This window comes from Eubalaena glacialis, chromosome 8 (assembly GCF_028564815.1).
Source record: "Eubalaena glacialis isolate mEubGla1 chromosome 8, mEubGla1.1.hap2.+ XY, whole genome shotgun sequence".
NCBI lineage: Eukaryota > Metazoa > Chordata > Mammalia > Artiodactyla > Balaenidae > Eubalaena > Eubalaena glacialis.
This window is the reverse complement of record NC_083723.1, coordinates 114695589-114714655: the sequence shown is the minus strand read 5'-3', so window position 1 is coordinate 114714655 and position 19067 is coordinate 114695589. Positions and strand designations below refer to the sequence as shown.

The window sequence follows — 19067 nt, the reverse complement described above, 5'->3', positions numbered from 1 at the left end:
GAGATCTTAAGGGGATATTATCAGGATTGGCCCCAATTTCGTCCTTCCTGCCTTTGTTTGGCTTAGTGGCTCTTCACACGCAGGATCTGTAGGCTCCTGACGTTGGGTCTGGTGGCAGCACCCCCAGGAGTTAGCAGAATAAATCATCTGGCTTCTGAGAAAACCCAACGTGAGAAAAAAAAAATAACCTTCGAAGATAGGGTCCTGGGCCCCTATCTCCAAATGCCCTCTGGCATTTCCACTTCCATGTTACTTTGGCAAATCAAAGGCACCTCCTTAAACCAGCCAACCTCCCGACCTTTGATTTTTGTCAACTCACGGCCATTCTCCCTTGAATCCTCCACACCTGATTCGCCACAAGAGTTACTAATTTTGCCTCCGCTGTTCTTCTCTTTCACTCTCATCTCCACCCGGGCCAAGCCCTCACCACTTCACATCCAGACCTCAACAGCAGTTGGATTCTACAGACCTGACCTAAATCTTCCCCCTTGCAGAGAAATCTTCCTCTTCGGTGTCCCCCTCCTCACTTCTATGCACCAGTAATGGGACACGCACAGTTCTTCACTTGCCTTTCTGGACTGTCAGTGATCTAGCCTGTCTCTCTCTCTCTCTCTCTCTCTCTCTCTCTCTCTCTCTCTCTCTCTCTCTCTCTCTCTCACACACACACACACACACACACACACACACAGAGCGGTGTTCCCTGGCACTCCCCAATCTCCTCTTTCTAGTGCAGGCTGCTTCCCAAGCTGTGCCCTATTTCTCACATGGTGCAATCACACACGTCATTGCTCCCCACCTGGTGTGTGTGTCCTTGTCTTTGTGTCTATCGCTCCTGCAGACTCCCTCCTCCAGGAAGTCCTCCAGGATGACTCTAGCCCTGATGGAACTCCCTCTCCTCTGAAGGACAACCTCAGCTACCATCTCTACCACCCACGCTAGTGCTAGGGCATGGGCAACTTCTACTTCTTCCACATTCCAGGGCCTGGCACACCTTAGACACTCATTAATTGGGTTTTTGGATGAATGAATGGATGCCAGGACTCAGTATGTATTGATGAGGGATCATTCTCATCACATAAGAATTGATGCAAGCAGAGGAAGGCTCATCCCGTGGCGCCTTCGCACATAGACCTCCCTGGGTGTGGGCGACCTAGACGAAAGCAATGCTTTGTGGGTAAAGCTGCACTGGGCTCAAAGCAGCTTATGCCAAAAGACAGTGGAAGGTAGCCCTTACCTCGCGGAAAAATGTCAAGTTTCCAATAAAAGGAGAAGGCTTGGGATGTCTGATGCCCAGCTTCTCTAGTCTTGAAAATGCTGATGTGGAGTACCTGAGGGGAAAAGCACATTTTAAAAACCAAGACACAGGTTTGCATTCACACTTCTGGCCCTGTTAGAAATCAGAATTATTGAGTTCACCAGAAGTAAGGGTGGAGGAAGTTTCCAGTTGACAGCATCTAAGGACTGAAGAGGTGGAGGCCTAGAGGTGAGCGAGTGGCATGAATAGAGCTCAGTAAACTCCTCCTGATTAACAGGCTTGAGATCAAGTCATCCTCAGATCTCTTAGCTGGAAGTCCGCTTAGAGATGATGTAGCCCAAATGCCCCTTCCCCACCTACAATTTCCATCAGTAAATTTTTTTTAATTTAATTAATTAATTTATTTATTTAGGCTGCGCCGAGTCTTAGTTGAGGTGCGCGGGATCTTCCTTGCGGCATGCGAACTCTTAGTTGCGGCACGTGTGCGGGATCTAGTTCCCCCACCAGGGGTCGAACCCAGGCCCCCTGCATTGGGAGTGCGGAGTCTTACCCACTGGACCACCAGGGAAGTCCCAGTAAATTTTTTTTAAAACTGCACCTTGGGAATTCCCTGGCAGTCCAGTGGTTAGGACTCTGCAATTTTACTGCCTAGGGTCCGGGTTCGATCCCTGGTTGGGGAACTAAGATCCCTCAAGCCGTGTAGCGTGGGCACCCCCCCCCCCAAAAAAACCAACCAAACTGCACCTCTCCCCACTTCAGCTCCTCGGCCTTTAAATCTACCATGAACAATTGTCTTACAAGGCAAAGCAAAAAAAGTAACAATGGCAAAAATCAGTTCCCTGTGCAAATACGTGGTTTTCCTTGGTCAAAACTGATCCCTGGACATAATTTTTCCCTCATCACATTCCATGGCCTAATAGAGAAAAATAAAAAATAGGGATGGAAGGGACACACCATGGAGACAAGACCTCATCACCAACCACTTACAAACTCTTTATGTCTGTTTTCATGGCCTGAAACCATATGGGAAGCATATTTTCCTTACCCAAAATCAGGAAACGTGGCCCGACAGATTTCTGTGCCACTTTCCAGGAGAAAGCGGCAGTCTGAGAAGTGCAGTGTGGCTGTCAAAACATTGGAATTACTAGGATATTTCAACAGTTTATGGGAACAGAGGGATAACACAGTGAAAGTCAGAATTGGCTTAGAAAAACCTGGACATATGGCTGTAATCCCTAATCAGCCAGCCAATTAGGTCAAAAGTTCAGTTAGTTCAGAAAAATTAATGAGTCAAACTGGGTGTTTAGCATCATGCAAAGATCAGCCAAATCTCAATTTAAGAGCAAGGAAAAATATAGAGAATATTCATACAGCCAGACTTCATAGGAGTACTGGAACTTAAAAAAACCCACTGCTCTAAGACTCACTTATCATTAGAAAGATGGAATGTTTGCTGTAGACTCGGGCCTTCCCCTTTGCTGCCTGCTGTCCAATAAGGAGCACTTAAAATAAGAACATTTCAATGAATACTCAAATATTCAGGGAAAGGACAACAGGTTAACTGTTGATTTGTGTTATTCTGAGCAAAGCATCTACCTTTAAAGTGGCCACAGGGAGAGACAAGCTAGGGCAGAAGGGGAAGGTGGGCTCTCCTCCAGTTCTCCCGACCAAGGTTTCCACCATATAGCTGCATTATTGGGTTTGAATGAATCCCCAGGACATCCCATTTAAGTCCACGTTCAAGTGTAATTACAAACCACACTCAAGAGCCATGTGTGAATTACGTGGATTAGTCATGCCAACATTCCTCTTCATTAGTGTGTATGCCAAAGGTTGACAGCAGAGTGTGTAAAAGTTATTCAAGTAGACGATGATGTTTTAAATAACCCCCTTCACACGTAAGAGGAAAGACCAGAGGAGACTTAACCAGTCCACTTAACACTCCCTTCAGCATCCTCAAATCTGGTTTCTAGTTCATTTTTTCATCAGTTTTTGTGAATTATTTTCTAAATGTAATCTCTAATGGGTAGAAAGAAATATGTCGATCTTGGGCCACGTAATTACATCTTAATTTTGTAATTAGATGTCTTGATTGTCTAATTAAAGGACAAGAAGTCTGTGCCTAATTACACATGCTAATTATCATGCAAGCCCATGCCCTAATTATGTAACTCCACTTACAAAAATACCACTGTGTGTCTCTGCACAAAATTCAGACATTTCCAAGCATATGGCATCAGCAGAGAATGTTCTGGACACAACCATAAACTTCAGTTTGCAGCCTGGAGTCAAGTATAGAACTTAAGCGTCTTCAGCTAGGAATTGGCCAAATGTTGCCATCAGTAACTAGAGGCCTTGCACTAAAATCTGCAGGGAGAGATCACTGTCTCCAGACTTCTGAGCAAAATTACATAGTGGGTTCCATTTGCTCCCATTTCCTTCTCTGCATCCATGTTTCATATTCTCTGGTCCCAGGCTCTGCTCTGTCTCAACAGGCTCCTAAACCAGAATCCATGGACTTCAGGAGTTAGGGGTTGAATTGTGTTAACCCCCCAGCCGCACCCCCGTAAAATAAGTTGAAGTCCTAACCCCCAGTATCTCAGAATATTATCTTATTTGGAGATAGGGTGGCTGCAAATGTAATTAAAGATGAGGTCATACTGAAGTAGAGTGGACCCCTAATCCATTATGGCTGATGTCCTCATAAGAGGATGCCATGTGAAACATGGAGACACAGGGAGAATGCCATGTGATGACAAAGGCAGAGATTGGAGTTACGTGGCTGCAAGCCAGGAAACGCCAAAGACTGTCAGTAAACCACTGGAAGCTAGGAAGAGACAAGGAGGGATTGTTCCCTACAGATTTCAGAGGGAACATGGTCCTGCAAAAACCTTGATTTCAGACTTCTGGCTTCCAGAACTGTGAGACTACAAACTCTGGTATTTTAAGCACAGTTTGTGTTACTTTGCTATGGCAGCTCTAGGAAACTGGTACACCAGGAATACCCATGAATGAGTTTTAGGGAGTCAATGAAAAAAAAATCTTTTTTAATGTCTCATGTTACCTTAAAAATTGTCATTGTGGGGGGCTTCCCTGGTGGCACAGTGGTTAAGAACCCGCCTGCCAATGCAGGGGACACGGGTTTGAGCCCTGGGCTGGGAGGATCCCACATGCCGCGGAGCAGCTGAGCCTGTGCGTTGCAACTGCTGAGCCTGCGCTCTAGAGCCTACGTACCACAACTACTGAAGCCCACGTGCCTAGAGCCCGTGCTCTGCAACAAGAGAAGCCACCGCAATGAGAAGCCCACGCACCACAACGAAGAATAGCCCCTGCTCGCCGCAACTGGAGAAAGCCCGTGCACAGCAATGAAGACGCAACGAAGACCCAACGCAGCCAAAAATAAATAAATAAATTTTTTAAAAAATTGTCATTGTGAAAGAAATTTACTTTTTATGTCAAATTGGGCCATTAAGTCCTGAGCCATCGAAAAAGTGCTGGTGGCCAGGGATGCTAGTAAATCAGGTAATATGCAGACATCATGCAGCCACCATGTTGCGATTTTTAGAATAGCTTCTCTTTGATGGGAACTAATGCAAGTGTATTCCACAATTACGAACGTGAACATCTATCATTGTTTACATTAAGGATACTTAAGTTGGAAAATGACAACAGAAAGGATATGTAGTAGCTTCAGATAGCATCCTTTGGTTTTACTTCTACAACCAAAGTAGTCAGTTATCCCTGTAGGATACAAATCCTGCCGTACCAGTGGTGCTTCTTCTACTGTCCATTCTCAAAATAAATGGAACCACATGGGATCATTTTCAACATAAGAAATTCCCCAATACTTTGTCTTCCCCAAGACAAAGCCCTTTCTTGATGTATTCAACAAGAGTGGTCAGCCCATCGCTTTGCCCAAGCAGCCGCTCATGATAAATTGGGGGACATTTTGATAAATTGTGTATTAAAGAGATGAGCTGATTGAGGTTGGAGCCAAAGTAGAAAAGAGTCAAATGATGGCTTGTCCTCCAAGAGTCCCTCATTGTGTATCTTAAGCAGCGGCCATAGAGGAGTTGGCTTCTCTCTTGTGTGCTTCTGGGAACAGCCAGCTCCTAGGCCCATTCCTTATGTCTTCACAATCCCTATCCATGAATGTCTACTGGGACTTCCCTGGTGGTGCAGTGGTTAAGAATCCGCCTGCCAATGCAGGGGACATGGGTTCGAGCCCTGGTCCAGGAAGATCCCACATGCCCCGGAGCAACTAAGCCCATGCGCCACAACTACTGAAGCCCATGTGCACCTAGAGCCCGTGCTCCGCAACAAGAGAAGCCACTGCAATGAGAAGCCCCTGCACCACAGTGAAGAGTAGCCCCCGCTCACCGCAACTAGAGAAAGCCCACGCAGCAACGAAGACCCGACGGGGCCAAAAATAAAGAAATAAATATATATATATAAAAAAAAGAATCTCTACTTAGTGAGCTGTTTTTGGAAATTTCAGCGGCTATTGATATTTTTGAAATGGTGAAAGATTCTTTTGGCAAATATCAATTTTCCTGGGATAAAAATCACGGTGTTCCAGGAAGAGGTAAAGCCTGGGGGTGCGAGGTAACCCACCTGATCCAACTTTGAAGAAGAGAAGCCCTTTGTCATGGTTACTCTACGCTTGGTGACATGCACGACCATTAAAGGCTTTGCCAGCAATTCCATAAAAGGTTGTGACCACATCAGAAATTTTATTAGACAAGGGCTTAAATTTTTGCCTCTTCAAAAGATTTTAAGACATGGGAGCTGAAGGTGAGGTTTGCTAGCTTTCCAGAAAATGAATCTTGAAATGCTTGACAGAAATTTGAGCAAAAAAATCTAGAAATATTAGGGAGAAAGCCTACCGTCATTTTATTATAATTGTAGTTTTTTCTGAGTATATTTTTTATATATCTGAGATCCTATTCTCTGTAATTTTTTTCTGTTTCTCTATATTTCCACTTTTTCCATTTACCATAAGAAAAAAAATCTCCATGTTATGAATCCTTTATGAATATTATTTTTATGGCTGTATATTCCTCTTGTGGACATATCATAATTTACTAAACTATTCTTATTGTTACATATTTAGGGTGTTTTCAATTTTTTAGTTAATTTAAGTTATGCCACAACAATGAACATCTCTATGCGTCAAGCTTTTCTGGCACTTTACAAATGAAGCTTATCCAGATCTGAAATCCCTGAGTCACTGGTTTTAAACACTGGCATGCAATGCCAAATTGCTTTCCAGAGAGTTTGTCCCAGTTAGTCTCAGTGTCAGTGTATCCATTTCACCAAACACTCTCATAAAGTTTTTCCAAATTTTGTAGACACATCAGTGTATCTCGATGTCTGCATTTCTTTTTCATTCCTAGAGAGAGAGAGAACATTTTTTGCCATCCCTTGTCCTCCAACTTAAAAAATATTTCCCAATTTTGAAATTACTCTTTCTTTTTCCCCTTTATTCCCACCACAGTTTATCTAGGTGGCAGGCAGAATTGTGCTACACCAATTGGTTAAAGAACTAGTTGGGAAATGAGCAGTCATCAATAGGTGACTGTGAGTTGACTCCAAGCACACATTTGGGCAGGGAGAGGAGGATTAGCAGATGAATTCTGAACAGACTTTGTTTAGAAAATAACTAGCTACAGTCTTGTTAGTTGACTTAAGTTCTGTTTCCTTCTTCCTTGCCCCATTCTTCCCCTACAACAACAATTAAAGAAACTATATAGAAATTGCTTCAGTCATGCCTCAAGACAGGAGTTCTTGGAAATAGAGTTTCCATATGATGTCTTCTCAGTTCCCCTTTTAGCACCTCATTTTTCTTTTCACATCCTCATCTTCATGTTCAGTGCCCTCTCTTGACCTTGCTCTCAGGGCTGGAAACCATCTAGTGTACATTCATTCGTGTGTCAGTTAGTAGCAGTTAGGTTAGCTCCTAAGATATAACCTGCAAACCAGAATGTTCATTAACTAATTTATAAGAGTAGGTATCCTTTTCCAGGAACAAGAAACTGATGTATCTACTCAGAGCACCTCCTTTTCAGGTACTTGAGAAGCCAAATCAATCATCAGAAGATGATGTGTTAAGCCAGGTTCTACAGTAAGAGGTGGCCTATCAGAACAGATAAGTCTTTGGGACCCTGGGAAAAATAATCCTGCCCCACAGCTGAGTGCATCTCTATAAATGGTTGGCAAAGAGACAGTGTGCTTGCTGCACCACCCCTCTCTGCCCACTGATTTATAATGCTGCCTCCATCATACACCTCCATAAGATAGGTGCTTGAGTCTATTCTGATCCATTTGTCTGACTTATGCCAATGCCTCACTATTATAACTCTATTACACCTTTTTATGTAGAGAGTATATAGTATAGAGAAAGTATATCTTACTTTCTCATATTAATTTTAGAATTAGTTTGATGAAAAATCCTGTTGGAAATTTTATTGGAATTGCATTAAATTTATAAATTAGTACCAATGTTATTACAACACTGAGTCTTCTCATCTGTGTGTATGTTATATCTCTCCATTGATTCATTCTCTGTCTTAGTAACATTTTGTAATTTTATGCACAGAGAGTATCTTTTTGCTGTTTACATATATTGGTTATTTTTATTGCTTATGTGTAGGAACACCATTTGTTTTTTATGCCAATCTTGTAATCATGATCCTGCTAAACTTTCTTATTATTTCTTCTGGTTTACATGTGGATTCTCTTTGATATCTTATGCTGACAATTCTATTTTATGCAAATAATATCAGTTTGTTCTCTTTTTTTTCCTAATCCTTTTGTCTCACTTTTCATTTTCTTTTCTTATCACATTGGCTGCGACCTTTAGTACAATGTTTAAAAGATACAGTAAGAGAGAACATCTTTTTCTTATTTCTGACTCTATGGGGATGTATCTAATGTTTTAAAATTAAGTATAAGATTTTACTGTAGATTTTTAACAGATATCCTTTATTGAGTTAAGGACATTTCTTCCATTCCTAGTCTTCTCGGAAAAGTTTTTCTTGATTAGTCTTGCTATAGGTTTGTCTATTTAATCTTTTCAAAGCACCAACTTTTTACTTTTGTTGATCGTTTCTAGTTTTCTCTCTTTTGCTATTGTCTAGTTCATTATTTTATGCTCATTTTTTATTATGATCTTCCTACTATTTTCTTTGGGTTTACTCTTTGTTGTGTGTGTGTGTGTGTGTATGTATGTGTTTTCTTTTAGCTTTTTTTAAAAAAAATAAATTTATTTATTTTTGCTGGGCTCGGGCTTTCTCTGGTTGTGGTGAGCGGGGGCTACTCTTCATGGCGGTGTGTGGGCTTCTCATTACGGTGGTTTCTCTTGTTGTGGAGCACGGGCTCTAGGTGCGCGGGCTTCAGTAGTTGTGGCACACGGGCTCAGTAGTTTTAGCTCACAGGCTCTAGAGTGCAGGCTCAGTAGTAGTGGCGCACGGGCTTAGTTGCTCCGCAGCATGTAGGATCTTCCCGGACCAGGGCTTGAACCCATGTCCCTTGCATTGGCAGGTGGATTCTTAACCACTGTGCCACTAGGAAAGTCCCTCCTTTAGCTTCTTAACATTTTGGCTCACTTATTTTCAATATTATTTTATTTTTAATAAATGCTTTTAAGGATATAAATCTCCCTCTTATTACTTCTTTAGCTGCATCCCACACATTTTGAAATGTAGTACTTTCATTGTCTGATAGTTGCATTCTAATAGGACACTTCTGAATATAAAATGTGCTGTAAGATGCACACAAGCAAAACTCAGTGGGACGGATATTTTGGAGTTGAAAGACTTTCCCATTGCTTTTGAATCCTGTCCATCTCTATCCATGAAATTAAGTAACAGTCATTTATAATTTGTTCCCAAAGACCCAGAAAAGGAGACTTCTTATAATCTTCACTCCTCTGGGGAAGAAAAGGAGGACCACTGAACAAATACATAATTATCTGACTGATATGCAGTTCTTTCCCCAGTAAGAACCACAAAAACAGTCATTGTAGTTAGTAGTCTGACAACAACTTTGTCACAGCACAAGAAAAATACATTTATATAGACAAAGAGAGGTATATGATTATTATTATAATTTATAATAATTTTTAATCTTTCTTATGTACCAGGGACGGTGCCAAGAACTTTTTATGCATTGTCTTGTATGAGCCTACCAACAATTATATAGAGGTAGAAATAAATATTCTTCTCATATTACTGATTAGGAAATTAATACTTAAGGAGATTAATTAGTGTGCCCAAGGTGGCAGTGCTTCTAAGTGATTGAGTCAGAGTTATCACATTTCAAACATGTGCTGTGTGAACTCCACTAACCTGTTTCTTCCTGTCCTCTAAGCTAAGATGTTGTTGATAAACCACTGCATGAGAACATGGCAGAGAATATACTGAGAACAAAGGCAGGTTTCTTAGAAACCAAAGGTATAATAATAACAGATACTAATTAACTGATGACCATGATGAGAGAGAAAGAGAGTCTTTGTCTTTCTAAAGCCAATGGCTTCACTTCTGCTTTTACTCAGAATTCTCAACTGTTTCTTCTTTCTGTTGCATCAATTTCTCCCTCTCTACTGGATCACTGCTATCAGCATACAAACATATTCTAGTGTCTTCCATCTTAAAGGAAAAAAGCAAACTACTTTGATTCCAGCCACTGCCTTAGTTTTCTTTTTTCTTCCCAGTAAAATCCCTTAAAAGCATTATCTAGACATGTTCTCTTCCCTTCTATAGCCATAGTCTCTTCGTCTTCCCAGGTAAGCTTCTGCACCTACCACTTCACCAGAACTGCCCTTGTCAAAGTCAGCCATGGTTTTGATCTTGTCAATCCAGTAATTTCTTGCCAGTTTTTTTTCTTTTTTACTAGCCTCTCAGCAGCATTTTGACACAGATGAACATTTCCTTCTTCCTGAAACATTCTCTTTTCTTGGTTTCATGACATCACTCCTCAGGGGCTGATCCTCAGAGTCAGGGGCTGATCCTCAGAGTCAGGGGCTGATTCTCAGAGTCTTTTCTGGCTCTTTTCCTTCTATTAGTCCCATCACTTTCAACACCATCTATATGTCAGTCACTTCCACATTTCTATCTCTAGCTCCATTCTCTCCACTGAGCTCGTCTTTATCCAGACACCACCTCAGCTGTACCCTTTTGATGTGTATTAGGCATTTTAAACTTAACATACCAAAATCTGAACCCAATTTTCCCCCTAAAGCTCTTTCTCCTCTTTCATCTCTGTATCACTGTTACAACCACAACCCACCAATTGCTCAAGCCAGAAACCTTTGAGACATGGTAGAGTGTGTAATTATTTAAAATATGACAATCCCTCCCAGTTGGAGGATTATACATCTCTACCCTGTTTACATAAGGCTGATCACGTGACTTTCTTTGGCCAACTGAGCCTGAAAAGACACCATGTGTGCTATGTCCAAGCAGAAGCTTTGAGAGCAGCACATGATGAGCCATTTGTCCTTTTCCCTCTGCCATGAGGCCGGTAGTCTCCCAGATGAGAGCTGTTCCCGAAGCCTGGGTTCTGCAATGAAGATGATGAGGAGCAAAGAAGGAAGTGGTCCATGATAGACATTTAGCATGACCAAGAAATAAATATTTGTTGATGTAAGTCACTGAGATTTGTTGAGGGCATGAAGGGAGTCAGTTATTACCCAGGCAGAACTTACCTGAAGCTGACTGATATTAGACATGCTTAATTCTTTTATTTTTCATACTTTACATACGATCTATCAGCAAATACTTTTAGCTCCATCTTCAAATTAGCTCCATCTCCATATCTGCCCACTTCTCTCCATCTCTTCTACTTCTATCCTGGTACAAGCCCATAAGGGGGGTTATTTGCTAGTATCTTGCATATGCATTTATCCACTGATCCATCAAATTTGCTTCTGGGAATTTGTTCTACACATATACATGAACATAAATATGTACAGGGGTATTTATTTTAGCGTGTTTATAACAGCAAAAGATTGGAAACAACCTACATGCCCATCTTTTTGGGACTGTTTAAATAAATTGTGATGTATCCGTTCAATAGTATACTATGCAACGAAGATGAAAAGCCATCAAGATACAATATTACATGAAAATAGTAAGATGCAGAAAATTGAGTTTAGTATGTTTCCATTTATGTAAAAAAAAAATGGGGAGAGAAAAATAACATTATTTGTATAAGCTTGTACATTTATTAAAAATATCTCTACAAGTCTAAATAAGAAGTTAATTGCAGAGGTTACCAATTGTACAGATGGAACTGTGGGGATGAGGAAGGGGCAGGAAGGAGATGTTTAGTTTGATGTTCTAGTACGGAAATGCAAAAGTAGGCAAAATAGTTAAATGAATTCCCAGGTACCTACCACTCTCTTTAACAATTATCAACTTGTGACCAATCTCGTCTCAGCTTTACTCCCCACCCAACTCATGCCCAGATTTTTTTGAAGCAAATCCATGACATCAAATCATTCCAACTGTAAATATTTCCTTTACTAAAATGTAAGGACTCTTTCAAAAAATAACCACAGAATCATTATCACAATTCAAAATAAAAATAGTTCCTTAGTATCCTCAAATATCTAGTCAGTGTTTAAATTTCCCCAATTGTCTCACAACTTTTCTTTACAGTATGTTTGTTGAGTGAGGATCTAAATAAGGGCCATATGTTCATAATTGGGTCAGATGCCTCTGAAGTATTTTTAAGTCTCTAAATTCTCCTTCCAATCCCACCCCACCCCCATTTTTCCCTATGCATTTTTACACAACAAAACCAGGTGGTGTCTCGTAGGGTTTCCCACAGTCTGAATTCTGCTGGTTGCTTCCCATGGTGTAGATTAACCCGTTCTTCAGTCCTAGTAGCTGAATCTAAACCATTGGTTCCCGAATTTGTCTGAACCTGGAGGAGCTTCAAAAACTTCTGATGCCTGTGTCCCATCCACCCCCCACCCCACGCCCCACCCCCAGGTGGTGACTTAACTGCCTAAGGTATGACTTGGGCTTTGGCATCTTAAAAACATCCTCAGGTGTTTCCAATGTTCAGCCAAGTTTGAAAACCACTGATCCAGAGGCTTTTTCTGCAAGACTTCTCCACAGGAGGTTCACAATCTACTTGTCTCTTTTATTATGAACTTAGCAGCTGTGAGGATTACCACCTAAATCTATTCATTCACCAGGGGCTGCAAAGTGGTGATAGTTCTTCATTTATTAGCTAGAATAATTCTGAATTTACCCTCCTCTGCTAAGGACAGTTCACATAAGAAAAGTAGGATCAATGCTTGATTCTTTCCTTTTATTGTTAGTTTTCAAAATAATGAGTTGATTCCATAACATCTTACATTGGGTACACATGCTATTTTTGTATCATTATGAACTCATGAATTTAAATATACTTGATGTGTTTTGATCCATTGCAATGGTTATTTTTTTATCAGACTTTGGATAATGGGAGCTCGTGTAAGTTTGTTCCCGAGTACTTTTTGGGAGAACAGCTTCCCCACTCTCTGAAATGACAAGTTGTTCCAGGTACATCTTGTACGTTTCTTGCCCCAGACCTGAATCAGCCATTATCCCGAGAAACTCTGTTTCCTTTTAGTGGAAAATGATATCTAGGGACCATAACAGGAAGAAGACTTTCCACTGTATTTCTTGGTGATACTTCATGATATCATGTTTGAGATTTCAGCCATGTGGGTGCCTATTCAAAAACTTTAATAGATTTTGAAACTTGTGAATTGAATCTTTGTAATTAGAATTATTTTAAATGTATTAGTGGTACATTACATAAAAGATCAATATGGTGAATCCTATCAGAAAGTTAAGGAATTGTTTCAGTAAATTAATCTTTCCCAACTGCATTCGTTTCCTATTGTTGCTCTAACAAATAACCCCACACTTGGTGGTTTAAAATAACACAATGTATTATCTTACAGTTCTGGGGGCCAAAAGTCCGAAATCAGTCTCACTAGTCTGAAGTTGAGGTGTCAGCAGGGCTGGGTCTTTCTGGAGGCTCCAGGAGAGTATCCATTTTTTGCATTCTTAACTTATGGCCACATCACTCCAATCTCTGCTTCCAGGGATCACATCAACTCCTCTGACTCTGACTCCTACTGTCTCCCTCTTCTAAGGACCCTTGTGATTACACTTAGGGTCCACCCAGGTAATTCAGGCTACTCTCCCGATCTCAAGACCCGTAACCACATCTTCAGAGTCCCTTTTGCCATAGAAAGTGGCATTCACAGGTCCTGAAGATTAGGATGTTTGGAGGCCATTATTCAGCCACCGCACCAGCTAGTACCGTATATAGATGCTGACTGTATTTTGGAGTGTGCTTGAAAAGAAGTGTCTGGGGTGGAGACCATGAGGTTATCAGGGCTTCCTGTTTAGAGAGAACTGATGACCCAGCTGCTGTGGGGTGGGGAGCAGGCCCGCCCAGAGCTCGCAAGACACTCAGCCTCTGCCTCAGGCGCCACCGAACCAGGCTTCGGGGGCCCTACCACCTAAACAGCAGACAGATAAGTATTTTAAAGAAAAGCCTACACTTTAAAAACAATAATGTCACCCCATTGTTGGTTACTATAGTGCATAGAGTTAACTAACTTTTCCATTTTTATCCCAACTTTTCAGTCAGTTGAGTCAATAAATCTCAATTGGTGTTAAGAGGTTAATCTTCTAAATTCAGTCATTTGTACAACATCTTTACAATTTTTGCCATATCTGCAAATCACCTAGGCTAGCACTTGCTTCCCACTTTCCTTTAAATAAACTTAAATAAAAGGAAACTTTATGTCATGACCATAAATGAAAACCATTACCACTTCCATAAAGAAAAACTAACAGTAAAAATAAACACTTCACAATGGGAAATTTTAAAGCCCGGGAAATCCCTAGAATGATTTCACTGGCCACGCACGGATGGTCCAGAAGGGCACTTCCAGGAAGACGGGGCTCTCGAGGCTGGTCCAAATAGGCCACATTTTAAAATGTGCTCTGTCTAGGTTGCCCTGGCTCAGCTCGTAGTCTAACACCACGGCCAGAGAACGATGAAGGAAGCTCAGTCCTTTTTCAGAGTACACATGGAGAATTAGTTCTAATCAACCTTGTTGTCCTGTATTTCATTTCTCAGAACCTAAGAGAGCTGGTCTGCATTTGACGTTGGATTTATTCCAAACTACGATAGCACTTTACCCTCACAAAAGGGAATAGTCCTGGGAATGACATCCTTCATCACTGTTAGGGCTAATGGTAACCAACATGTTACAAGTGACACGTTACAGGAATCATCAGGTGGGGCTTCCCTGGTGGCGCAGTGGTTGAGAATCCGCCTGCCAATGCAGGGGACACAATGCAGGGTTCGAGCCCTGGTCTGGGAAGATCCCACATGCCGCGGAGCATCTGGGCCCGTGCGCCACAATTACTGAGCCTGCGCGTCTGGAGCCTGTGCTCCGCAACAAGAGAGGCCGCGATAGTGAAAGGCCCGCGCGCCGCGATGAAGAGTGGCCCCCGCTTGCCACAACTAGAGAAAGCCCTCGCACAGAAACGAAGACCCAACACAGCCATAAATAAATAAATTAATTAATTATTAAAAAAAAAAAAGAAGAATCATCAGGTGGACATGCGTGTCTCCTACAAGCCAGCCATGTGCTGGGCGCCAGGCAAGCTGCAGGAACATGGCACTTACAGCCTAGTAGACCCGACACACATTCAATGGCTAATGCCAAGCAGTCAATTAAGCATTTACATTATGATCCTTGCAGCAAAGAAGCATCATGTGTCAGAGGATGTGCCAGCTGAAATGTGTTTTGATCACTTAAGAGCACTTCTTCTGTCCAACTATTGGATGGTACATATTTGTTGAACTGGAAAAAAATGGCAAATGGTCCTTATGCTTATTATTTTCCCCCAAGGCTAGTTTTCAAAAAAACAGGGCCCTCCAAAGCAAGCCAATTTCCAAAAGTCCATTAAACTGAGGACAGAGGTGTGAAAGCTGGCACAGTAAAGAAGAACTGTGTCACCCATAGCCAGTGAAGGTGCTGGAAGAGGCTGCTGCTTTGAGGGGGTGGTGTCCCGGGAGGCCCCTGAGAAGAGCAAGCTCTGGGGGTTTCTGTGGAGGAAGCACTGGGCACCTGCCTTAACACTGAGTGAGCTCTGCTTTCTAAGGTGTGCCTTCCGGTGCCCAGCCCGACCCAAGAAGACCAGCTGACACCTTCTAGGACCGAAGGCAGCAAGTGGTGCAGGAGATGCAAGAGGGAGGGGATATGGGGACATGTGTATACGTATAGCTGATTCACTTTGTTATACAGCAGAAACTAACACAACATTGTAAAGCAACTATACTTCAATAAAGATGTAAAAAAAAAAAGAAAAAAAAGAAGGGAGGGGACTTCAGCCCCGCCTCTGCCTTAGTTCCCCATTTCTCTGCCACTTGTCATGGAAGGATTCTGGAAGCCGCCTTGCCCTTTCGTGCCAGTGAGAATTAAAGGAGAAGAATGATGGAGATAGCACAGAAAGTAGTTTCACAATACAAATACCCACGCGACTCACCTTTCTATTTTAAAAATAGAGCAGTTGAATTATGTGACAAGGCCAGGTGTCTGATTAGGTGTCTGATAGGTATGAATATAAATTCATAGTTAAGTGTCTGGTATTTATGAAACACTTCTGGATTTTTTTTTTTTTAAGTATTGGTTATTTGACTGAATTTAACTAGACTGAGTTCCCCTTTCCCCCCACCAGAAAAACCAATGACATATATAAATGCAGCAAAAAATCTTCCCCAAAACCTCTCTTCTAGGTGGGGAGAGGAAAAAAAAAGAGTCATGGCTTAGTGCATTAAAAAATATATTTATATTGGGATTGACGTATATACACTATTGATACTACGTATAAAATAGATAACTAATGAGAACCTACTGTATAGCACAGGGAACTCTACTCAGTGCTCTGTGGTGACCTGAATGGGAAGGAAATCCAAAAAGGAAGGGATATATGTATACGTATAGCTGATTCACTTTGCTGTACAGTAGAAATTAACACAACATTGTAAAGCAACTATACTCCCATAAAAATTAAATGAGAAAAAAAATATTTATAGTAAATATTTTTTAAATATATTTTAATTCATTATAATATATTTAAATTTATAAATTTAATTTTATATGTTTATATATTTTAAAATGAAAACCTGCCTCTTTTATTTAGGCCTTGAATTCCTTACGTGTCAGGGGACTGTCAGCTCAGACGTAGCATCCTACAGAAGCCCCTGCCTCATCCCACTCGTCCCAGGAGCTGGAGGATTTGGCTCTTGTGAGGGAAAAAGCAAGCCAAAGAATTTCTTACCAACTCCCTTCAAGCAAGAATTTTGCTTCTGTGAACGCTTCTGTGTTCCCCCAACGCCGAGTCCTGTAGCCCTGCCCACGAGAATGAGGTTCTCATCCGAGAACCACGGGCAGCTTCTGGGTTCTAGAGACTCGAGTCACCCACGATGCATTTTTGCAGAGATGGAAAAATAACCAGGTCGTCCCAGATCAGCAGGAACATCGCCGCGAGACAATTTAAAAGACGCTCACTCCTCCCTGACAGGTAAGGGTCCAGGCCAGAGCCTGAGTTCGTTTCTACCTCTTCATCTGCCAATTAGTAGACTGGGCCTCACTGGTAATCGTGCTCTCAGGGTAATGGCTTGTTTAAGTAATTGATGAAGTTTGTTCTCACCGGGGAATCTTAGCACATCAAAAGATGTTGAGAAAGCCAAAACTCACCTAGAGTCTGAGTTAATCACTTTGTCAAGCACAACAAAGGCTGTCTCGCTTTGCTAATAATCCCAAATGAGGTAGCAACCCTCAGTTAAATAAGGAAATGATGGTGTTTTTAATTAATGTTTTAAAGAGCTCTGACTCGCTTTTTCACTCCCTGTATTTTTATGAGAATGTCGGGAAAAGTGTGCAGAGCTGGTATCTTCCAAACTTCTCAAGTGCAGGAAGGGCGGGACAGCTTCCCTGAAGTTCATGGGAAGGGATCTGAGGGCTTTAGTGGAGCACAAGGTCAGTGTGTGTGGCTGTACCCAGCTCCGAGGAAGTTCATCCCGGTGTGTGCCTCCGCGTGAGCCCTCGTACCTCCCCCTGCTCCGGGCTTGGCCCCCCAACACGGCCCTCCTTCCCCCGCATCGCTGCCTCAGCCTTTCTGGACAGCACCTCAGAGCCCAGCTGCCCTCCAGCTGCCTTTCTGATCCCACTTGTCTCTCGTAAGGCTCTTCCCAGGCGGCTGAAGCTTCGCCAGCCTCCCGACAGGCCCTCACCCCCTGGCGTCCTCCTCCCCCGCCTCCCAGAGCCCCAGGCCAGATCTCGCAGGCAGGTCAGAGCCCTGGGGCCTGCGTGTCCAGAATGGAAGGCTGGACTTGGTGGTGTGTCGGTCTGAGCCCAGCTGCACAGTCTTTAAAAGGACTTGGACAACCTTAAGGCCACTTGGAAAGCCAATGAGTAGATGGGGGCATGGGGTCTGGAAGTGGCTCATCTCAGGTCAGCGATACTTAGAGAGTGTGGGTACCGTACAAAGGGTAAGACACATCTGACCCCCAGAGACTGCATCCTATGGAAAACACATGGGCCGTGGGGAGGTTTCCCTTGGACTTGGGGAAGCCCTGATAACTGCCTTCCGTGTACTTCTTATCTTACCTAATAACTCCCCATGGCTTCTAAACTGTGCCATTTTTGACTCTTCCCATCAAACCTCATCCGCAATCAATCACCATGTACTGTCAATGCTACCTTCAAACCACTTCTCTAGTGAGTTCTCCTTACTTCTGACTGGCACTGCCCTATTTCAGGCCATCATTGTCTGTCCCTTGGGCATGGACTCAATAGAGTCCTGAATTGGCCTCCCAATCTCCAGTTTCTTCCCTCATCCACCAATCTGCCATCCATGCTAGTGCCAGAAGAATCTTGCTAACATGCACATCTGATCATGTTGTGGACCGGTTCAGAACTCTTCATTGGCTACCTGTCACTTTTAGACCAACGCTGAACTCCTTTATTTGGCGCAGAAGACCTTTGATGATCTGGCCCCAGCCCAACTCCTCAGCCTTGCTCCAAGCGATCTCTGTTCTCAAGCAGTCTTTCATGACTTGGACATTGCTAGTTATACCGACTTGTTTCACCCTTCCAGGCTCTTACCCGTGCTCTTCTCCAGGGCCAGGATTAAGGTGACACAAGAGAGGCATCTAGGCTGCAAAATTTAAGGAGGCACTCACTCCCAGGGATGTGCAGGTGCTGACCCTGCTCCTACACGGCCCTGAGAGTGAGTGCCTCCTTAAATCTTGTGTCCCAGGTGCCTGCTTACCTCACCCTGCTCCCAGCGCGCTCTTCTCTGCCTGGTGTACCCAGCCTTTTTCTCCACCTGGCAAGTCCTGAATTCAAGCCTCTGCTTGAGGGATGCCTCCTCCAGGAGCCCACCCAAGATTATCCTGGGCACACAGAGACATTCTCCTTGGCCACCGGCTCCCTCATGGTAGGGGGATTGCAGACAAAGAACAGGAGAACTTGGTGTATTGTTTGTAGGAATATAATCCTGCCTAAGCTCATTATTTACTGTACCTGGTTCTGTGTCCATCATGTGGGCTTAGTCATCTGTAGTTAATCCTTTTGTTTTTATGAAGTCCTTAAAGAACCCTTTAGATGTTGTGAAAGAGAGACATCTGCCTTGAGTGAACCCCGAAAGACAATTACATTTGAGCCCAGAGAGGGCCGGGGGGGCTACTTCTGCCTCTATATCCTGCATAATAATAGCGA

The 19067-nt window shown here is 42.7% G+C and overlaps 1 protein-coding gene across 2 annotated transcripts in view; it reads right to left on the bottom strand.

Annotated features, from left to right (window-relative positions):
• Nucleotides 1–19067, bottom strand: part of TBXAS1 (thromboxane A synthase 1) — a 149499-nt gene that overhangs the window by 113546 nt on the left and 16886 nt on the right. For both annotated transcript variants that reach the window (XM_061198097.1, XM_061198099.1), the window contains exon 2: nucleotides 1235–1328. In XM_061198097.1, coding sequence (XP_061054080.1) covers nucleotides 1235–1328 — 94 coding nt within the window. The remainder of the gene's footprint in view (nucleotides 1–1234; nucleotides 1329–19067) is intronic.